This window comes from Calliopsis andreniformis, chromosome 1 (genome assembly GCF_051401765.1).
Source record: "Calliopsis andreniformis isolate RMS-2024a chromosome 1, iyCalAndr_principal, whole genome shotgun sequence".
Taxonomy (NCBI): domain Eukaryota; kingdom Metazoa; phylum Arthropoda; class Insecta; order Hymenoptera; family Andrenidae; genus Calliopsis; species Calliopsis andreniformis.
This window is the reverse complement of record NC_135062.1, coordinates 6,434,022-6,453,802: the sequence shown is the minus strand read 5'-3', so window position 1 is coordinate 6,453,802 and position 19,781 is coordinate 6,434,022. Positions and strand designations below refer to the sequence as shown.

The 19,781-nt window shown below is 33.4% G+C and overlaps 1 protein-coding gene across 1 annotated transcript in view; it reads left to right on the top strand.

Moving 5' to 3' along the window:
- Positions 1-19,781, top strand: part of LOC143184347 (uncharacterized) — a 242,548-nt gene that overhangs the window by 82,369 nt on the left and 140,398 nt on the right. Inside the window, exon 2 of the mRNA XM_076386627.1 lies at positions 13,732-13,885. Coding sequence (XP_076242742.1) covers positions 13,787-13,885 — 99 coding nt within the window. The 5' untranslated portion in view covers positions 13,732-13,786. The remainder of the gene's footprint in view (positions 1-13,731; positions 13,886-19,781) is intronic.

Sequence of the window (19,781 nt, the reverse complement as noted above, 5' to 3'; positions counted from 1 at the left end):
CATGTCGCCCCTGGTTTCTTTTTAACTGATATTACATAAAACTGTCCGAGGCAGGCCTCGTTGACTTCTGAATAATTTAATGTTATCGTTGCCTCTGGCATCCAGTGTATCGTCCAGTCATGTGATTCATTGAATTATTGTAAATACGGCATCATTGGCTACAAGAGCTCGTGAATTCAGATCGCTTATTTAATAATGATTTATCACTGTCTTGGGATTCTTTGTAGAATAGAATACAGGAAATTAATGTATAATATATTTCAAATATAACCTTCATAAGTATAAAAATTATAAATATGAAGGTTGTGAGTATAGGATTGAATAATAGAAACTTTAAAAGTTATAAAATTCGTGTCTGCAATATCCATAAATGTAAAACATGAAAATTAAAAGTTCACAAAATTATTTTTTACAAATGCAAAAATGCAAAAATAGTATCGACAACTATAAAATTTGCAGATTGGACACCTGAAAATATGTAATTCATGTCGCACGTGTGTTTTATAGTAAAAATTTACTAACTGAACTTCATAACTTAAGAGTCTATTAAAAGAATTTTTGACAAAAGTAATTATAAATTACTTTAAATAATATAAGCAAAAGATTCATTTATTGTAACTAACGAGTAACTTCTTCAAACGAGTTATACGAATAAAATAACGTTGGTTAAATAGTTTTATTCTTTTGCCAACTTTATTACTTTAGTATGTACATTTTTTCTAAGCATACAAATGGTTTTCGCTTGTCTGGACGAAGATGCCTTTTTTAGTCGTGTCACGTTTGAAATATATCTGTGATATGTAAAATATGCATTCAATAAAATGTAGAGGGTCTTCGACAACACGTGTACGAAATTCGATTTTTATGTAAAATTTTACATGCCAACGTAAGATGAGAAACAAGAATAATAAAACTGCAATTGAAGCTTTGTTTCCCAGTTACTAATCGTTGAAAAAACGCCTAAAATAGTATAATATTCGAAAAATGTGTCTGAGTTGTCTTATTCTACTGATATTACTGCGCGTGGTCGCCTAACGGACGCGACAGTAGAATAGGTCCTCAAATCAGACATCATATAATATTTCTCGCGCATTTTAGATGCATCTTTAACAATTAATTACTCGAAAACAAAGCCCTAAATGCAATTTCATCATTATCTGTTGTTTTTCCAAGGACTTTTATTTACTAAAAACAGAAAACAACTCTGGTGAAACGATCGTTAAGAAGACGAGACCGGAATCTCAATAGTGGTATGTAGATTGTCTTGAGGAATTACGTCAGATCCATTTGTCATTCGCTTCGCGAATGGATTCCGTGTGCGCGAATCATTCGCGGTACTTGAAGTACTTGTGATCGCGGAACAGTACGGTGAAATCCAATAAATTCCATTTCCGACGAAACATTTTCCGCGTATTTGACCCATTGGAACGGTTTCCCAACTTATACTCCTATCACATTCGCAGCACTGAGTGAAGGAACCTGCTGTATCCTAATTAATTTTAATCGGTGAAATAATGAGAAATGGAACACTAATCGAGAAGGTTCGTTTTCTTGCAAATAAATAATTTGATATTGACAATCTGGGTACATGGAATTAGTTCATCTTTTTGCTGTTCTTTAATTTATATAGGGTGAAATTTTAAGAGGTGATTTTACATGGTAAAATAAGACGAAAATGGAAATAGGCAACATTGCGTTTCAGGCTTCGTTTATGAATCATTAATTGATGAAGAGGTGTCTAAAATTCGCGTGAAATGTGTCTGACTAGAAACATATTCTACTGGTTTCACTGTGTCCTGCGACAGTAGAATAAATCCTAAGTCAAAGACACTTCACGCGAATTTTACTTAGGGAGCCCACGAGCATAGAAATCATTGTTAGAATAAGACTCGATATACTTTGTAGTATAAAGATAGTGTATTAAGAGTCTTAGACCATTCGTCAAAATGAGCTTTTTTACTTGAGAAATTTCACTTTAAAGCTTTATTATAAATATAGACAATATTCTGCATAAACAAGTAGTTATAACATTACGTATATACTTTTTGAAGAAGAGCTACTTAAAGATTTCCATACAAGTATTGGAGTGATACATATCATGCAAGCATGGAAAGCTAATAAATAAATTCTCAGAACACCTTGCACACGTAAAAAATGTTAAATTTTTGTCACATTCACAAATTTTACGTAATTTTGGAAAACAAACTTGATTTATATTTTTTAAAGCTGATACAAAATTTTGCTCTACGTGCCCCGAAATGTGAGCATCATTAGAAGTATACATACATAAGATTAACAAAGTGTCTACGTTGAACATTGCCTATATTTATGATAAAATTTTAAAGTGATATTTCTCAAGAACTTTTATTATACTATATGTATACTATAAATTATACCCAGTATTATCCTAAAAGCGATTTCCACGTCCGTGATAGACGTTTTTAGAAGAATTAATAACTCTGAAAAGAGCCCCAAACACAATTCAACGTATAAAAAAGCAATGTACAAAAATTTTAAAGGGTGGTAAGTGGTGAAGCAGGTTAAAACAAGAAACTGCACAGTTAGTTCTGAAGGAGTTTAAATAATACTTTGTGTGAATACTTAGAGGCGCAATTTTGAATGCTATTTGTAAATATTCATGTTCCTATTTTATCATTTACATAGCTTATACTTCCTGAGAAAAAGTACGTTTATATCTGTTTCCCAATGCCTTTAATGCTTAAATTTTCACTTGTCGGCAACTAACTCTGTAGAGAAGTAAATAAATTTGTTATTGGTAAATTTACAATTTTTAGTTTACTATCTAAAAGTATTTGTTTTTATCTCCCCTAGAATTTCATACAAATTTTCATACTACTCCCTATGCTCTGTATTTATGACGAATTTATTATATGAATACCGGGGTCTTATAATATACAGAATAGTAATAACCAAGCTTTATGATAGGAGCCATTTCTTGTCTATCAAAAATACTTGAGAATTGCATCCATTATTGAGATTATGTTGTACTGTGTGATTAAAATATTATAGTACATATCACTATTAAGAAGTACAATTATTGTTAATTAATTTTAATACTAATAGTAAGAACAGGGGACCCGCAATAAACTTGTAGAAAAGCCACCTAATTCTTTTTATACGTACACAATTTCATTTCTCAAAGAATTAAAGTTGAAGATCAATGGAATACACATATGAAATGATTCTTTTATTCGTTGAAACGAACAAGTCAATAATCATCAAGTAATACTTCAACAGTTCAGCTCCTCTTATTTCATATAAGATTAAACTCCAATTTGTATAATAAGAGTCTCTCAAAACTCATGTTCAAACTACAAATATTATTTCCTATTTTACATCATTTCAGTCCACATTTGTTACAAACTCGTCTACTCCTTTATCACGAATGCTTCTCATTTCTTATTGGGCTCAATATGCAAACGACGACCAGATGGTGATGCGCATTAAACGCGGCGTTATCGTACGCGAAACGAACAAGCCCTGAATTAAAGACAGTTCGGTGTACGTGTCGACTACCCGAGTGTCACCGCGGCCTTCGCGGGAATAAGAATTTATCGCAACGCTATTAATCGGTCATTAATTACCAACCGCGGAACCGGTGTAGCCGCAGGAAAGCTAGCGGAGGCTTTCTTCAGGTTGATTTACACAGCCACGGTGCGCGAAGCTTCGATCCTCTGCGCACCGCTACATAAAATGTTACTTAACCCCGCCCGAAGTAAATCGATTTCTGCGGTTAATTCACCGGTGTCTCGCGCAAACTTTGCATACCGCATCGTGCATCGAGATCGTTTTTTTTTCTTCTCTGTTCCTTATGGCCAGCAGTCGGGACTTGTGTTCGATCGAACGACGAAAAGCAGCGATGGCTGATCGACTTTCTTTGTGTCTTGGGATGATGAACATAGAGGAACCATTTTCGAGGATTATGAGAATGAGCGAAAGTATTGGTGAAGATTCATATGTGCGAAAATATATGATCCAGTAGATGTATTTTTTGTTTAGTTTGTTGATTATTAGTAGGTGTAATTGATAGGTGGAAATTTTGATTTTTCAATGGAGTCTTACCTAAAAGTGCTTGTTAATAAGTAAATAAGGTGACCCCAATTTCACCAGTGCTCTCTTAAATATTGCCACTCATGAAAAACTCATTAACTTCTAATTAAAATCGCAAAATAACACTAGTGTAAGGTTTGCAAAGAACTTCATTTCACAGCGTTTCAATAAAAAATTACAGTATGCTGATGAATAGTAAATATTCTTGTAAAATGCGACATGATCGTGTAAAGAGTTCAAGATGACATTCATGAAACTGTCTGTTTAGTAAGACTTGTCTTATTTTGTATGCAAATTTGGTATTAGAACAAATAATGCTTTTAGTTTGACTAGTAAACTCTCAAGAATAATTCAAGACCAAGTTGGCAACCCTTTCTGCTAGGATATGACGAAATTTTGTACCCGCGTATGGCAATTTCGCCAGTTGCAGCCTTTTGGTATTTTGTTCTAAACTATAATTTTTAAGAAAAAATTTTTAAGGTACATGTCATATAGACTTCGATGACTTATGCCTATGTTCTCTCATAATTATTATAATTTACTCAATCTACTTAACATGCCGCCACTTAAACAGATGAGAGCCATTGCATCCTCACAAGAATCAAGTAATTACCGAAACAAAGGTTTTGTTATTTTATTAAAAGTGTATTTTCTTTCCAAATTTTATTGATACTGTACTGTAGCTTATAAATAAATAGTTTAATTATAATTACAAATCAAATAAATGTATTTCTTACTCAGCTTTCGTTTTATTTCAATTTTTGCTTAGATGTTCGCAATTACCCTACTCTTCCCTACGTACTAAAATTAAGTGCTACACTAAATATATCACAATTAATGTATTCATTTCAACAAAACATTCAAGTCTTCTGTTATGTAGATTTCAATAACACAAAGTTTAAATAGTAGAACTCTCAATTATAATGCTGAATTTTGTAATACATGCTTGGTTTCTTACGGCTCGTTAATTTTTTGGTATGTGGTAAAAAAGAAAACAAATAGTAATGAATTTCCCGCGATTTAATGACAATAATTGTTTACATTGTGGGTGGCTATGAAAATCCAGGCTTCAACGTTCTTCGGAAGAACGCGCGTCACCAATTAAGGGATTAAACAGGGTTCCGGCAAGCTTGAAGTGGCAAGTTGCTCGTCACACGCTGTCACTTTGTGGCTAACGACGCGAGCGGTGGCTCCGATCGATGTCTGAAGTGGTCGTTTAGAGGCACAAGAACGGCGAAAACCAAACCCAACACGACATGTTCGTTAGTTTCCACACGACACGTGCAGTGAAAAAGTTGTTGCACGTAGTTGCTACACGTTTTTCTTATCGGACTCTCATTCACGAGTTTCAGCGTAGACCACGCGATACGAAATCGATCAAGTTCAAGATGATGATATCAATCATCTTGTTAGCACGATCGGCGCTACGCTCTGACTCTACTCAACGAGTCGATTGTTAGCATAGTGCTTGTTAGTGCACAATGTACAATATTTCCTTGTTATAATGTTGTTGTTACATTCGCTAAACTTTGCAATTGTTTGGAGTGAGAGATGAACATGAGTTAATCTCAAAAGTGTATACCACATTATAAGTTTGTTAGGAGGCTATTGATAATAGAAGCAGGGATGCATAAATTTGATTTTTTATCATTAAGTTTAATAATCAATTTTAAAGGTACATATATTGAAATTTGGATTATTACAAATAACAAATATCTACTGCAATAATTCATTGCATTGTGTTTCATTTTATATGTTGACTACATAAATGTTTGAAGTGTGCTTTGTTTTTTTTAGGTATAAAATGATTTTTAAAATTATATGTTAAAATAATATGAGAAAATTGTATTTTGAAAATATAATAAATCAAATCATTTTTTTGTTTATACTTTGGTACTATTTTTATAAAAACTATTTGCAAAACTATTTTCATTTAACTGGTAGATTAACAAGAATGTTTCCATTAAATCATGTGCATCAAGAATAATTTCTGATGAAGGAGGCTATTAGATGACACAATTTACGTTGAAGATGTCATTCCTAGCAAAAGAATTAATTACTATGACGTTAGCTTGCCGACCTTGTTACTGTAATATTATACTTAAAAAAAAAAAAAAAAAGAATACTTACTTACTAAGACATCAAAACGATCAGCAACTTCGCGAGCAAGTACATATTAACATCTGAAGCTGCCAACCTAGTAATTGAAGATCATTGATATTAATAACTTTGAAGTAATCAGTTAAAACTCATTCATATTCACGCGACCATGCACGCGACTACATGCTTTAACCTTTTTAAACAGCCTTTGAAAAAAGTTAAATGATACATGCGTTCCTACTTGTGTATATGAAGGATACTCATTAAAGGAAATGTGACAGGAGCGTACTTATTAAAGAGCTTCTCCAAAGTAGTTTCATTTAGAGTTATAAATATATCGATTTTCTTCGTGGAAAAAATTTTCATTAATAAAAATGTTCATTAATATGTTGCGCAGCTATAAAAATCTTTTAACGAAATGGTTTTAATAAAAAGTCTAAATTAATTAATTTTAAAGTCTTATCTTAAGTACTTTTATTCGGAATTACACTGTATAATTTTTCATTTATTAATCTCAATTTAATTAAGTGGTTATTTAACTATTTTTGGTTATTTAACTATTTTAAGTTACGTACTTGTTATATTAAAATTGGAATTCTTTTCTATGCAAGTATTATTTTGTAATAAATCATATTACAAAAGAATAATATTCACAAAATCAATAAAAATATGCACCTATCCAACACAATAAAATGTATCCAAACACTTGACTTTATATTGTTTCTATAAACTGTTATATAACACACATTGTGTTTTCCTGCTGACCCATTAATATTAAACTACAAAACCCTTGTCCAGTTTTCAATACAGTTACATAATTAAAAATGCAAACGTCATTAGGGATATAATTCTAAATGAATTTTGGGAAGTTCTTTTACTCAATATGTATTATAATATAACAGTAAATAAATCTTTTACATTTGAAGCATACATTTCGCGTTTCTCTGAAATCTCTGGCCAAGAAATGCACAACGCAGCGCAGCATCGCAGTTTGTACAATTATTTTGCAATAAAAGCGGCAAAGTTGGAAGTCATTTCGCGTTTCCATGAGTTTGCTTTGTGCTTCTCTTGGAACTTCGCTCAGCCGTGCCCTGCACTTTGATCCTCCGTTGAAGAAAGTTTTTTTGCCACCGGCATTTTTCCCGCTGGTTCCGGTGAATGTTTATTATCACGCCTGCACAGCGAGGTCACATGACGCGCACATTGCGTTCTCTTTCGTCGTTCCGTGCAAAACGCGTTGTTTGCACCGGTATGTACCGAGAAAATTCATTGAAAAATCGTTTCGCAAAGCTATGAAACCCTTTGACCGCGCTTTAAGGTGGCAACTGCAAAAGCCACCGCAGTTCTCTCCCTCTTTTACTCCTTTTTCTTTCTTTCCAAGACTGACTCCGATTGTTTAAGAAACGCGTGGACGATGTTTTTACGGTAGAGCTGCTTCGCTTGACTTTGTTTCTGTGAATGCGATCGTAAATCGTACCACGTATCCGATTCAGAAAAAATATTCTGTACATGAGTGCACGAATGCAGTCGATGAAATTGCTAATATTAGCGAATTCGTGAATCATTAATGTGTGGCTAAATTTGTATTTTTAGCCATTTAGTTTGTTGCGCGTTCTTTCTTGAGAAATTTGACTGTAGTTGAATTGTTTGTAATCTGTAACGATTTTTGTTAACTGTTTTATTATGTGTTACAGTGCTCATCACAATTTTAAAACGTTGTGTTTGTAAAAGTTGCATATATAATCAGTAGTAATTGTTAAATAAATGTTAAATTACGGTGTATAGTTAATATAGCAAATCACTTTAATTCAGTTATAGTAATTAACATGTTAGATGATTGAAATTATCTTAAAATTACTACACTATAAATTCAAAGTGACTCACAATGGCTTATAATGTTACATTCTTCATAAACATAAACCATGTTCACTTTCTCAGCTGTGTTTTATAGTATGTAGATATAAATTTCTCAGTTAATAATATTTCAAATCTCAATAATTGATTATTATTTCCTTGATATAAATATTTATGAAGCTTAAATAAGAACTATAACAGGATTATTGATAATTAGACTGCGGATGTTTATGCAAATTCCTATTTCGATACACAAGATTAAAGAAATGAAATCTAATTAACGACTTGTTTAGCACTTCAAATATTATAAAATGGATTTATCTTTCAACAATTTCCATATTTTTTCATACTATATGGTTTCTATTCATTTTTGCACATTGAAATTTTCTATAAATGCATAAAGATCCGCAGTCTATTGATAATCCTGAATAACGTTATGAGATCCTGCATATTTATTTATATTCCTTCTATATTAACTTCGCTTACAAAATAACAGCATTCATAAAACACACGTGGAAGTTGAAAGATTATTTTCGCTATACTGTAAAAAGCACACAGTGGAAATCTGTAATTATAAATATCGAAATTGTGCTGTAAAGTAAACAACAATCTTGGCAATTGCAGTATTCTAACAATTTAAATATGCCGCGAAACGTTGCGCGCCGTAGACGCAGGATGCGCAGCATCCCTGCGCAGTAGCATAGTGGCAAATGTGGTAACGTGTGGAGTGCGGTATGAGCTATTAACAACACTTTTAGAATTTATTTGTGGAAAAAGTAAATACATAATAGAATTAAAAAACTTATTTACATTGAATTTACTCAATGGTGACGTACGAAGACTGGATTTTCAATGTTTTGTACACGGTTATCAATGGAATCAGTGTCAACATATCAAAGTTCCTTGGTTAGCGAAGTAAGTGAGTAATTTGAAAGTAAACATATCATAACTTGTTCTCATAAGCGTGATTTAGTATGCATTCTGTTATAACAATCACTATTGTCGAAGACTCACGTTAATGGGAAAATAATTATACGATCAAACAAACTTACCTGTACTCGAAGTTCGATCGTAATTATGTTAAGCGTCTCATTCTTTAGCTTAATTTGAAAAAAAGGTATGGTGCACCACACATGCTTTTTTTTCATTCAGGGCTATAATATATTGGGTATAAAAATAGTAGGGAGATGTAATCATCTTCGAATGAGACGCTCAACATAATTACGAATTTCCTACTCTTTTTTTAACTGGAATTAGAAAATAAACATCTTTTAAATCTAGTGAAGACATAAAATCACCTGGTGTGAGAAGTTGTTTGAAATGTTTGAAATTAGAATTAGTTTCTATTCCGAGTACAATCACGTATAAAAGTGAATACTATGTATCAGAAAACGTCCAGCTAAAATTATCCCCAATAACACAATTTATTTATCTAAGAAAAGACTTTAACTCCACCGCAAGATTAATGGTCCACAAAAATAACCACTAGCTGCAATAATTTCCTTACTGTGTCAAACTTTAACTGGCACTTCAAAGAAATATTTTCTTACTATATTTGTAACCAAGTAGCTCAATTTTTGTTTTAAAATGCATACACATGACATACGCTACTGGCCAATAGCTTGGAATCATTTCCTGAATCAAGAAAAAAAGGGGATGTCTTGTTTTACATGCATTTTAAGTAACAATAAAGAATTATATTAATGTAATATTTCTCTTTACTTCTCATTTTTGCACTGTAGTAACTAACTAAAATTTTCGAATCATTTTATGACTAAAGAGAGAAAAGGTTTTTCTCGATTAAGTTTAACTGACCCTAAACAATTGTATTAATTTTTTACTTGTATAAAATAGAAAACGTTGTAATTGTTGCTGATACCATCAATTCGTATCAAAGGAAATTCTGTCGTGCAGTATAATACAATTCTAACAAAAACTGAAAGACGATTCTAAACTTCTTGGCCAGTGGAGTACATGCGTAAAAACACCCAGAGATCATGATTTCGTGTGACTTGTGAATGAGGGTAATCGGAACGAGGGAAGACAATTCGATTGGGATAAGCGTGTTGCTCGAGACAGGTTACCACCTTCGGTTTGACAGTGTACCACTTGGCCCGAGTTCAAGAACTTTTCAAAGTTCTTTCGGTGGCGGAGGAGCACGCCGCGCGCTGCCCAAGTTCGTGACTAACGAGCAAAGAGTGCGTCACACTCCTCTTCTGGGCGTCACAACCTGTTTTTTTCAATGTTTGCGGTTGCGTTTGTAGGAGTGCGTCGACGTCACGCATTTATGCCTTCACTACCGGCTTTTCTGGTCACTCGTTCGTATTTCATTTTTCATGCTCGGGTCGTCCTAAAGTGGGACACAACTCCGTAGCTTGACTCCCGTTGTTAGCTATGCCGTCGTTGCTCCAATTGGAGTTCGTTCCTTTTCAACCATTTATTGCGTGGAAGGTTCTCGTTTCATGTGCTCTTGGCGTGTTTCATGCGTAATATGTCCAAAATAGTAGTGTCATGTAATCCTAATTTTGATACATGGCGGAATATTTGTTAATAGTATAGGTTAATGGCTTTAATTGAAATATGCATATTTGAATTTATTTATATGAATTTACGATTCTCTTTAAGTAGGTTTAAAGTGTCTGACAAGCTAAATTAAGGTTAACTTCTTTTTGTTTAGGATTGATGGAGTAATATGGGCAAAATGAACAAATGTAATATGTATAAAGAAAAAATTATTATTAATACAAAGGTAGTATTTGGTATTTATTTTACATCCACTTAGAAATGTTTGCAGAATAGTATAACATGTTTATATTTTACTAAATTAATGTTTTGATATGTATTTAATTAAAAGAAATTTTTTGGATAGGTCCAGTGCAATGGGTTTTTCTAGGCTAGGTAATATAATTTAGAAATTTTGTCCAGAAACTATTCAAAACTGCTTTTCAAATTTTATATGTTTATTCATCTAAATTTTGTTAAAATAGTGTGTAATACTTTCTTGGCAAAAAGAGAAACAGTATTATACATATTTTCTATTAAACATTATTTACGAATCATTAAAAATTCTTAACTTGAGTAATAGAAAATTTAATATCTATATGTGTACATACATCTTAAATCAAACACTATATGTAAATTAGAACGCCAAAATAAAAATACCTATATACCATTTTTCAATTCCATTTGTTACATAGTAGGACTGAAGTTAATAAGCGGAGAAGTTGATTTTTTAAAATAAAGATAAATTCTCTAACTAAATATACTTTGATTTATTATGAATCATTATACAGAATTAAACACAAACACTTGACAGTTTTTAAAATAACCTTTGTTCTGTACTAACAACCTGTAGTCTTTCTGTAATACTGTATTAACAATTTCTAAATAAACGACATGTATCTTAAATAAAAAATATATTCTTCATAGATTATTAATACACCATTAAGTCCATTAACACAAAGGGATACCTCTTCATTTAGGATACCACGTGTTTCCGTTCAATTCTGCATGTGAAACAAAAATTAGGGTTAGATCATACCCATATTTAAGTTAATTAATTCACTAATATTAGGAAAATTACCTGAAAATAAAAAGGGGTTCCATACCACCACACTCTACTCTATTACCAACAACCTAAAACTAACAATCGTTTATACCTTGTACTATCATCGATGATTCCTATCTCTGTTACCAAGATCACTAGGGCCGCAAGCGTTCGCGCCAGGTGGCTTCTACGCAGGCGCAATTATCATCAATTAATTGTGGCCGATTCCCCCAAATCGGCGGTAGCGGGTAGAGCTGGCCGCCGCAGTAATGTCTCCAGCAAATTGTGCGTGGAGGCCAAGCCCGGAATCGTCAATCGGGACGTCAGTGTCAGCCTGCTCGGGGGCGCGGCAGGCTGAATTACCCTGGGTTGTTCCTCTTGTGCTTTCCATAATACATTCGCCAGGACGTTCGTCGTCGGGCGCCGTGAAAAAGCGCGTTGCAAATTCGTGAGCGAATCGCACGCAATTTGAGACGACGCGAACTCGTCTGACGTCTGTCAGTCAACAGCGCAATTTGTGTCGATGAGCTTCGTCCGAAGGGGGAAAAGATTTCCGAATCCTTTACCGACTCTATTAGCAGAGTTTTCGTTACGAGGGTGCGAGTAAGGGGTTCGTTGCTTATTTAGAGTATGCACCGTTGCTTTCGTGAGAAACGCATAGTTTACGTGTCTTAAACGTATAATATACGTTTCTTAGCTATTTGTGGTATTGTTGGGTGGGTGAGAGCCATTTTCTTTTAGTTTTATAGTTATTATTTATGTATTTATTCATGTAGTGAGGATAATTATGTTCGAAGTTTCTTTGAAGAGTTGTGTACGATAATAACACTTTTCGTGAGAGAGGAGGATTTATTGGTCATGGAAAATTAATTGTATCCTGGTTCATTTATTGGATATTGATTATTTTAGATGATAGTAGGAAATAACAAATAACAGGTTTTCTTATACATAGTTGGGTATAATTATAGCAGGTACCATTGTAATTTTTATTGAACTGATGATGAACCTTATACATAGATTATATGCACATAGGTTTTAAACATATAAGTTTCACGTACCATAGAAAAATCTTCTTATGACTTTTGTGGAAGACCATGATGGAACCATAAAATCCATTCACAGGGTAAAAAGAATAATCTATTGTCCAGTGCACTCCTTAAATAACATTATTTAATTGTGAGGTAACGTAACTGTAAAATAAAAGTGTTATGTGAATACATTTTTATTTTGATAACACCCAGATGGATAATACAAGAAAAATTTTAAGACAAGAACAAATTTTTTCATGCTTATCCAATTTGTTTTCGTTTAAGATGTTATTTTATATTAAAAAAGTAGCAATTACTTTTAAAAAGAGATTCAAAATTTTTTGGAAGATGAAAAATAATAGCAAACAACGATTATTTTTGAATACAATTGTAAACTCTTTTTTTTTGGAATGAATAAAATAATATGAATAGATGATTATGCACTGAATGATAGTGCTTATGGCATCATTACAGAAAATTTTCAGTGGTATTTACTAAAATAAAGGAAAGTATCTAAAGTAAATGAAATAATAATTGATAATTAGCTATGACTAAAAATAAAATTAATAAACCTGTCTAATCTCTATTAGAGGAAACTTCACAAATGTGACAGTTAATATATTAGACATTAGACTTATGTAAACAGGATCTGTCGATTACTTATCGGACTCAATTAACTATTCATAGTCTATATTGCAAACCGTATCGAATATATTTTATCAGTCGCTTACTAAATAGAAAAGATAAACATTGCTGAAGTGCATATTACTGAACTTATTACTATTATAAAGTTTTCCATGAAATTCGTGGTCTTTCAGAGAAATATTGTAATATTTCATGAACGTTACAGCTGGCATCATCAGAATTTAAATATCGTCATCATTTTTAGGACAGCATTTGTGTATTCTTAGACTTTCATAAAGTCGACTGTAATACTGACAAGAGGTCACAATATTTTTCCTTAAAGTCATGAGTAGCTTCAAAAAACTTTTAGTGGTGTGTAATATTCTACTATAACTTTTTATATCTTTTTATTCAACCTCTCTTTTTGATTAATTTGTGTTTTATTAGCTGTGTGGTTACATTGCCTTTATTTAGAGGAATTAACATGTCACGTTCGTGTGCTTGCAGGGAGTGGAGAGGATCATATAGACTAAGGTCGTAAACTGGATTAAGGACGGACATCATGGAGCGCTACGAGGAGGAAGGCGAAGACAGTGACAACGAAACAGACCCGGAACAACTTCTGAACGAGTGGCTTGGCGAATTGGACAACTTGACGGTGGTAAGTTTTTGTAAAAACTTTTTCCTTTTCTAAGATGAGTCAGAGAACTATTATCACAAGTGGAATCAAAAAAGTAATTTTACTTTAAAATGTATGCACAGTATGTGCGATTTAAATATCTACACGCAATGAATTCTCTAAATATTAAAGATACAAACAAATATTTTAGAAAAAAGTTGTATAGTATTAAAGGGCTAATATGGTGATGACATTAATTTGACCTCAAGATGGCCTTGGAGAGCCCTATAAAGGTTACATTTGAATTTTTAAATGGAACCCTATTTTTCACTGCATATTCTTGTAGCTGACATCGAAACGTTTTCAAAAGACTACCTGCACACGTATTTTGCGTAAATTATTGTTAAGTTATTAACTTTTAAAGTTGATGTGTCGCTGGGATTAACGTGCTTAGTATATATTTTAATTTATTACTGAAGAAGAACAGGACATGTTCATGTAATTATATTCTCCATTTGACCTTATTTTTTAGTTAGTTTCTTATTGAAAAATCTATTTACTTCAAAGTGAACTGTATTTTTAGTTTTGACTTTTGACTTCAGGGGGACGGTCGATATGATTATTCAAATTTAAGTCATAAAACTATTTCAAGCTGTACACATTATCCTTCACAGTATTCTCGATAGCAGCAGTAGACAGTAAATTTATAAATTCTTAGAAAACCAAGATAACGTGTACATTTGTAAAAATCTATTTTACTTATTTACTTTGAAATTGAAAAATACCAATAATTTTATGACTCACTACTTGTAAAAAACTTGCTTCTCCATATTAGATTTGGATTAAAATTAAAGTAACCATAATTTTCCAATGGTCAACTCTTCAACACGTGAATAATCAAGCGAAATTATTACAATGAGCAAAAAGGAAAGACAAATAAAAATTATCTAGAAACATCGTGTAGGCGTAATAGCAACGATTTGGCATCAGCCATCTTCGAAAATTAGGCTTGTTAAGAAGAAAAAAAGTGTTCACGAATCATTTACTAGCTCAATTGCCAGGACAGTTACTCGACAAACAACAGATTTAATTTTTAGTCTCGGTCTGACATTTCACTTAGATCTTTTCTTCTTCGTACAAATTTTTCGCGTGCTTCAATCATATCGATGCGAAGATAAGCTAGCCTCCCACTGACGCAAAACACAGAGTGGCTCAATGAAAGGATGGACTCTAAAGACTTCACGCAGTTGCTCCCTCGAGACTACGCGCCTCAGTTGATGTCAATTGACAAGTAGCCTAAATAGTTCTCCGCGAGAACCATTCACATGAAAAACGATCCACCGTTGACGCAACTCGTTCTACGAAAAACTCGTCTTCTTTCTAACTCAACCTTCCCGCGATCCAGGCATCGCTGTTCCTCAATTATAGCAAAATTCTCCCCTCGTTTCTACGTTCGCTGAAACGTGTAAAGAGGAGCCATTCGAACAATAGTTGACGGCAGGCTTTGTCGGCTGTTCACGCATAAATCTTACATGCACAATAAAACGAGATTTCAATCTGTCCGTTCAGCGGAACGAATCGATTTTCGCAACGTGGTCGATAGCCCCTTGAGCATCCCCACACTAGCTGACAGCCAGCCAGCGTATAATGACGGCTGCAAAACGACAAATTGTCGACAATTGACGCGACTGAATGATTGCGATACGAACTTTGTCCAGCGAGCTGTTCCGTTCGGTACCACCATCGACAAGTTTCCACCGCTTTCCGGCTCGTGGTTCCGGTTCGAAGGCGATCGTTGATTGAAGATGAGTGCCCTTAAAACTTTATCGGGATAGCGAGAGTCACGAAAATTCTTTCTTTTTTTTTGGAAATTTGCTTGACAGAGTATTAGAGAAATTGTTCTCTGATATATTAATTAAAATGTGCTCCGAGTACTGGGCTAAGTTGAGGGTTCTTGTGGATGGTTTTGTGAAATATTGCGTCGATATTTAGACTTTCTGGATGAAGAACTTTGGATAGGATTCGATATTGAGCATGTATAGGGTGTGTCTGAGATGCATTTAAATATTGAAGGGGATGGTAGGAAAATTCAGTTGGAATAGAGAGTGTTTTCTGATACAGTGGTTGATTTATAGTTGGAGGCAAATTAGTTTGGGTTTGAAGGTTATCATTTTGGACATGTAGTTAAAAAGTGACACGACTCAGGAAAAATACGTCCTTCAGGATAAATAAGATTACTTATGAGCTTAGAAGAAAATCACATATTAAACAAATAATACATATTGACAAAAAGAATAGAATTATTTAATGGATATTAAATTATTCGAATTTTTCAGTTAAAAAGTAGTTGCTCCTTATTTGCAATAAATAATTTCGTTGATATTACTCAAAATAATTTATAGTTTATATTTTAAAAGACTATAAATTTTTAGTTCTTAAAAACTCTATAAAGTTTAGTTTAAAAAACTTGTATGATGAAGAGGGATGTAGCTATTTATTAAGTTACTTTCTGGTTATAACTTAAAACTGGCGGTTTATAGTTGCGCTGTTTTTGAAATATATTATTTGCAATATGATGAGAGTAATGCTTCTTAATTTGTTGTAAAACACTATTCTGCAACACTTCGTTATTAGATTGGAACGAGAAAATTAAAATTCTGTGATTATTTTCTAATAGCAGAAAAAATTGTCTGTATCCTTTTAAATTAGGCTAACAAAAGTTATGAATTGTTTTTGTTAAAAGAATTTGTGAGGTGCTTCAAGGATATTGAGATTTTATTTTTTATTCCTTAAAATATATTTTAAGAATTGTATATTTCGTAATGTATTACGAAATAATTCTTAAACTATTATAACATGAAAGAGTGAAATGTGAAAAATTTCATGAAAGCAGTAATGAAAATGTAAACTTTTATGAGAATCACGTTCGTAAAAGCAGGGCGAAGTTATAACGTGTATAGGAATTTCACTATTTAATTATAACTTCTTGGTATTTTTATTCCAGAATAGCTAAAAACCACTTTCTTAGATATAAACTTACTGCAAGCGATGAAAGTATTTACTAAGTATGTAGATATTTAGAAAAATTATACATTTTATAGATCAGCATGGCGAAATTTTGTAGACCTAGCTTAGTTCTTACATAATTAATTACTTATTTCAAAATAAACTGCACGGCCTAAGGTATCTACACTGCTAGAAAAATATCACACTTTTTGCATCGTAAAATGCGCAAATCGCTAAACGCTGTAATTCCTGTGGAAACACCGCTAGAGTTTTGTGGAGGTGCCAATTGGTGCCAGTTAGAACCTACAATTAGTTCGTAAACGACGTGTGAAAGTCTGGCCCCTCGTCTAGAAAAACGTAGACGCTTTCTAGAAGAACTTTTCGGCCTTATCACCTTAGTGATACATGGCAGATAGAAGGGCACGCAGAGTTCACTCGCGTAGCAGAAGATAGATTAAAACGTGTTTGAATCTCGGGCAACGACCGAAAGAATTTCCGCGCTTGCACTTGCACTTGCACTTGCACTTGGAGCCACAGTTTCCAAACCTCGCTGCAGACGGAAAATCGATAGCCGTGAAATGAATGCCACTGCTCATAGTCCTGATTCTACAATAGTGGAATTGGACTTCTTGATAGAGATTAGTTTTAATATGTGGAGATTCATTACTCAGAGTTTATTGGTTTTCACTCACTCAGACTTATTTGGCTAATGTATTTTAGTCATAGTTGTATTTTAATATAAGTATATTAAACTTAAAGTATTTACTCTTTGATGGTGATGGAAAAATGTGGTAGACAGTATAAATGATTCCAAAATCGTTTCTTATGATAGTTTCCGTCTTTTGAAGTCTTAATGTTGAAAAAGGTATTGGGTGTACAGTTGTTAATGAAGAATTAATATAATGAAGCTTGTTGGATTATTTTGAGTTACCAGTTAAATGTATTCAGACAATGACAGAATTTATTATAATTATCGTTGTAAGCATTAATAACAGAAATGGAAATTATCCAAATTCAATGTTTCCAAGTAATCCTCAAAACATTTTTCTTGGTAAAATATTATGCAATATTGTATCTACATCGTATAATAATGTAACAGTATAAATTTAATATACACGTTAGCTATTTTGCAGCAATATCTTACATATTAAATATTTCTTTTTAAATGCCATTTGTGTGGTTCTATGCTATCATTAATTCATGAAATTAAGCCTACAAAATTGATGTCCTTGTATGTATATGTATCTATTATAAAACAATGAAAGAACAGCTTTAGCTTTTAAATAAGAATTCATTCAGTTATAAATAAAAAATAAAGATACATAGATAACAATGGCATTGTCCAGTGCAACCGGTGGTGCAGTTGAAGTATTGGTGAAAGTTTAGACAATGAAAGTAGCATTATCGAACTCGAGGAGAACAACAATAAAACAAATAATCCGATCGAAAGTGTCGGAAAGTATGTCATAGCATCAGTTTGATTAACTCTGCTCACGTTTTGCCTACAATCTATAAAACATTGACTTTCTACGGATTTCCTTACTTCACTGATCTCATTGAGTATTCAGCAAGTTCCTTTAAACCTAAGAGCATAATATGTCAATGTTATAAATTTTTACGTAAAAATTTATGAAGGCACCTGATTTGTTGGGTTATACTACTGAAACTACGCAGAAGAAATGATGAAATTTTGAATATTTTAGAGAATTTCAGAACAACTTTTCCACATTTAATCAAAATGTGGCAATTGTGAGTTGAAGAACAGTACAAGTCTTTTTACGTATTTGGACTCTAGAGCCAGACTGTACTAAGCCCACTTGTTTTCTGTGTAACTTAATACACTTTGCTTCTAAGGTCTAGATATAGTTTTGAGACTATTTGAAAATGACTAATTGTGGACCTGTACTGTTCTCCAACTCACTGATTCAATTGGTAAACTAGTTCGTCTGAAACTAGACAACTCGAATAACTGGCATGACACTATTGTAGACACAAAGTTCGTGGCAGGAGTCAGGTCATAGAGAGCAATGATTATTTATCATAGTCATTGTCTGGGGTGAGAGTCGTATGAATCCCATCGCAGTCATGTGAGGCTACGTTGTCCCTTATATTCTTTGTTATGACAGTCATTGTTTTCATTAAACACTTAACCAGTTTTACTTTAACCAGTTTTTTCATTAAACAGTTAACCAACGAAAATTCAACAAAAATTTCGTTATTCCTAATGTCATCTTCTTTTAACGCTTAGAATCATCTCAAATTTTCCTCTACCTGCAGCCGAACCCTTTGTGCAGTACTTTCTCCTTATAACCTCATTGTTATGTTCGTTTTAGCTTGAAATTATTTAGAACAATAAAGCTTTCGTTGCGAGCATTGCCACCTAGAATTTTTGATACGACTAAAGCGGAGTACCACGAGCATGAGTTGACCTACAAAATGTTTCCCTCCCTATAATCTCGCCAGTGAATAGTGAGTCCATATCAAGGAAATACTGTATTTCTTGCAGAATTGCATCAGTTTCCTTTGTTCGGTGCCTGGCAAGTGAATTTGCATAGTGAAGGTGGCGTTTGATTATCTGTCTGGCGCGATGCGCGTGCTGGATCCTTTCTGTCCAAGAGCAGAAAAGTGAGAGAGGTTTTGCACTTGCACTTGGCGATGCATTGGAGGTCGGTCAAGGCGCCTCTGCCGCAGATCGATAATCTGGCAACGCAGAATGGATAACGTTGCACTCTGGTCGGTGACCCCAGCAGCCTGTTGGCTGCTCCAACTATGTGTAATCGAGTGCACACCACTGTTCAATCCTCGACTGCACCAGCCACTTTTGCCCATCCATTTCTTTAATTGATGCTCGATTAAACCATCTGGCGCGATGGGAATTCGTGTAGTGTTTTATTTATAAACGCGACGCTACAGAGTGGGTTGACCTGTTAAC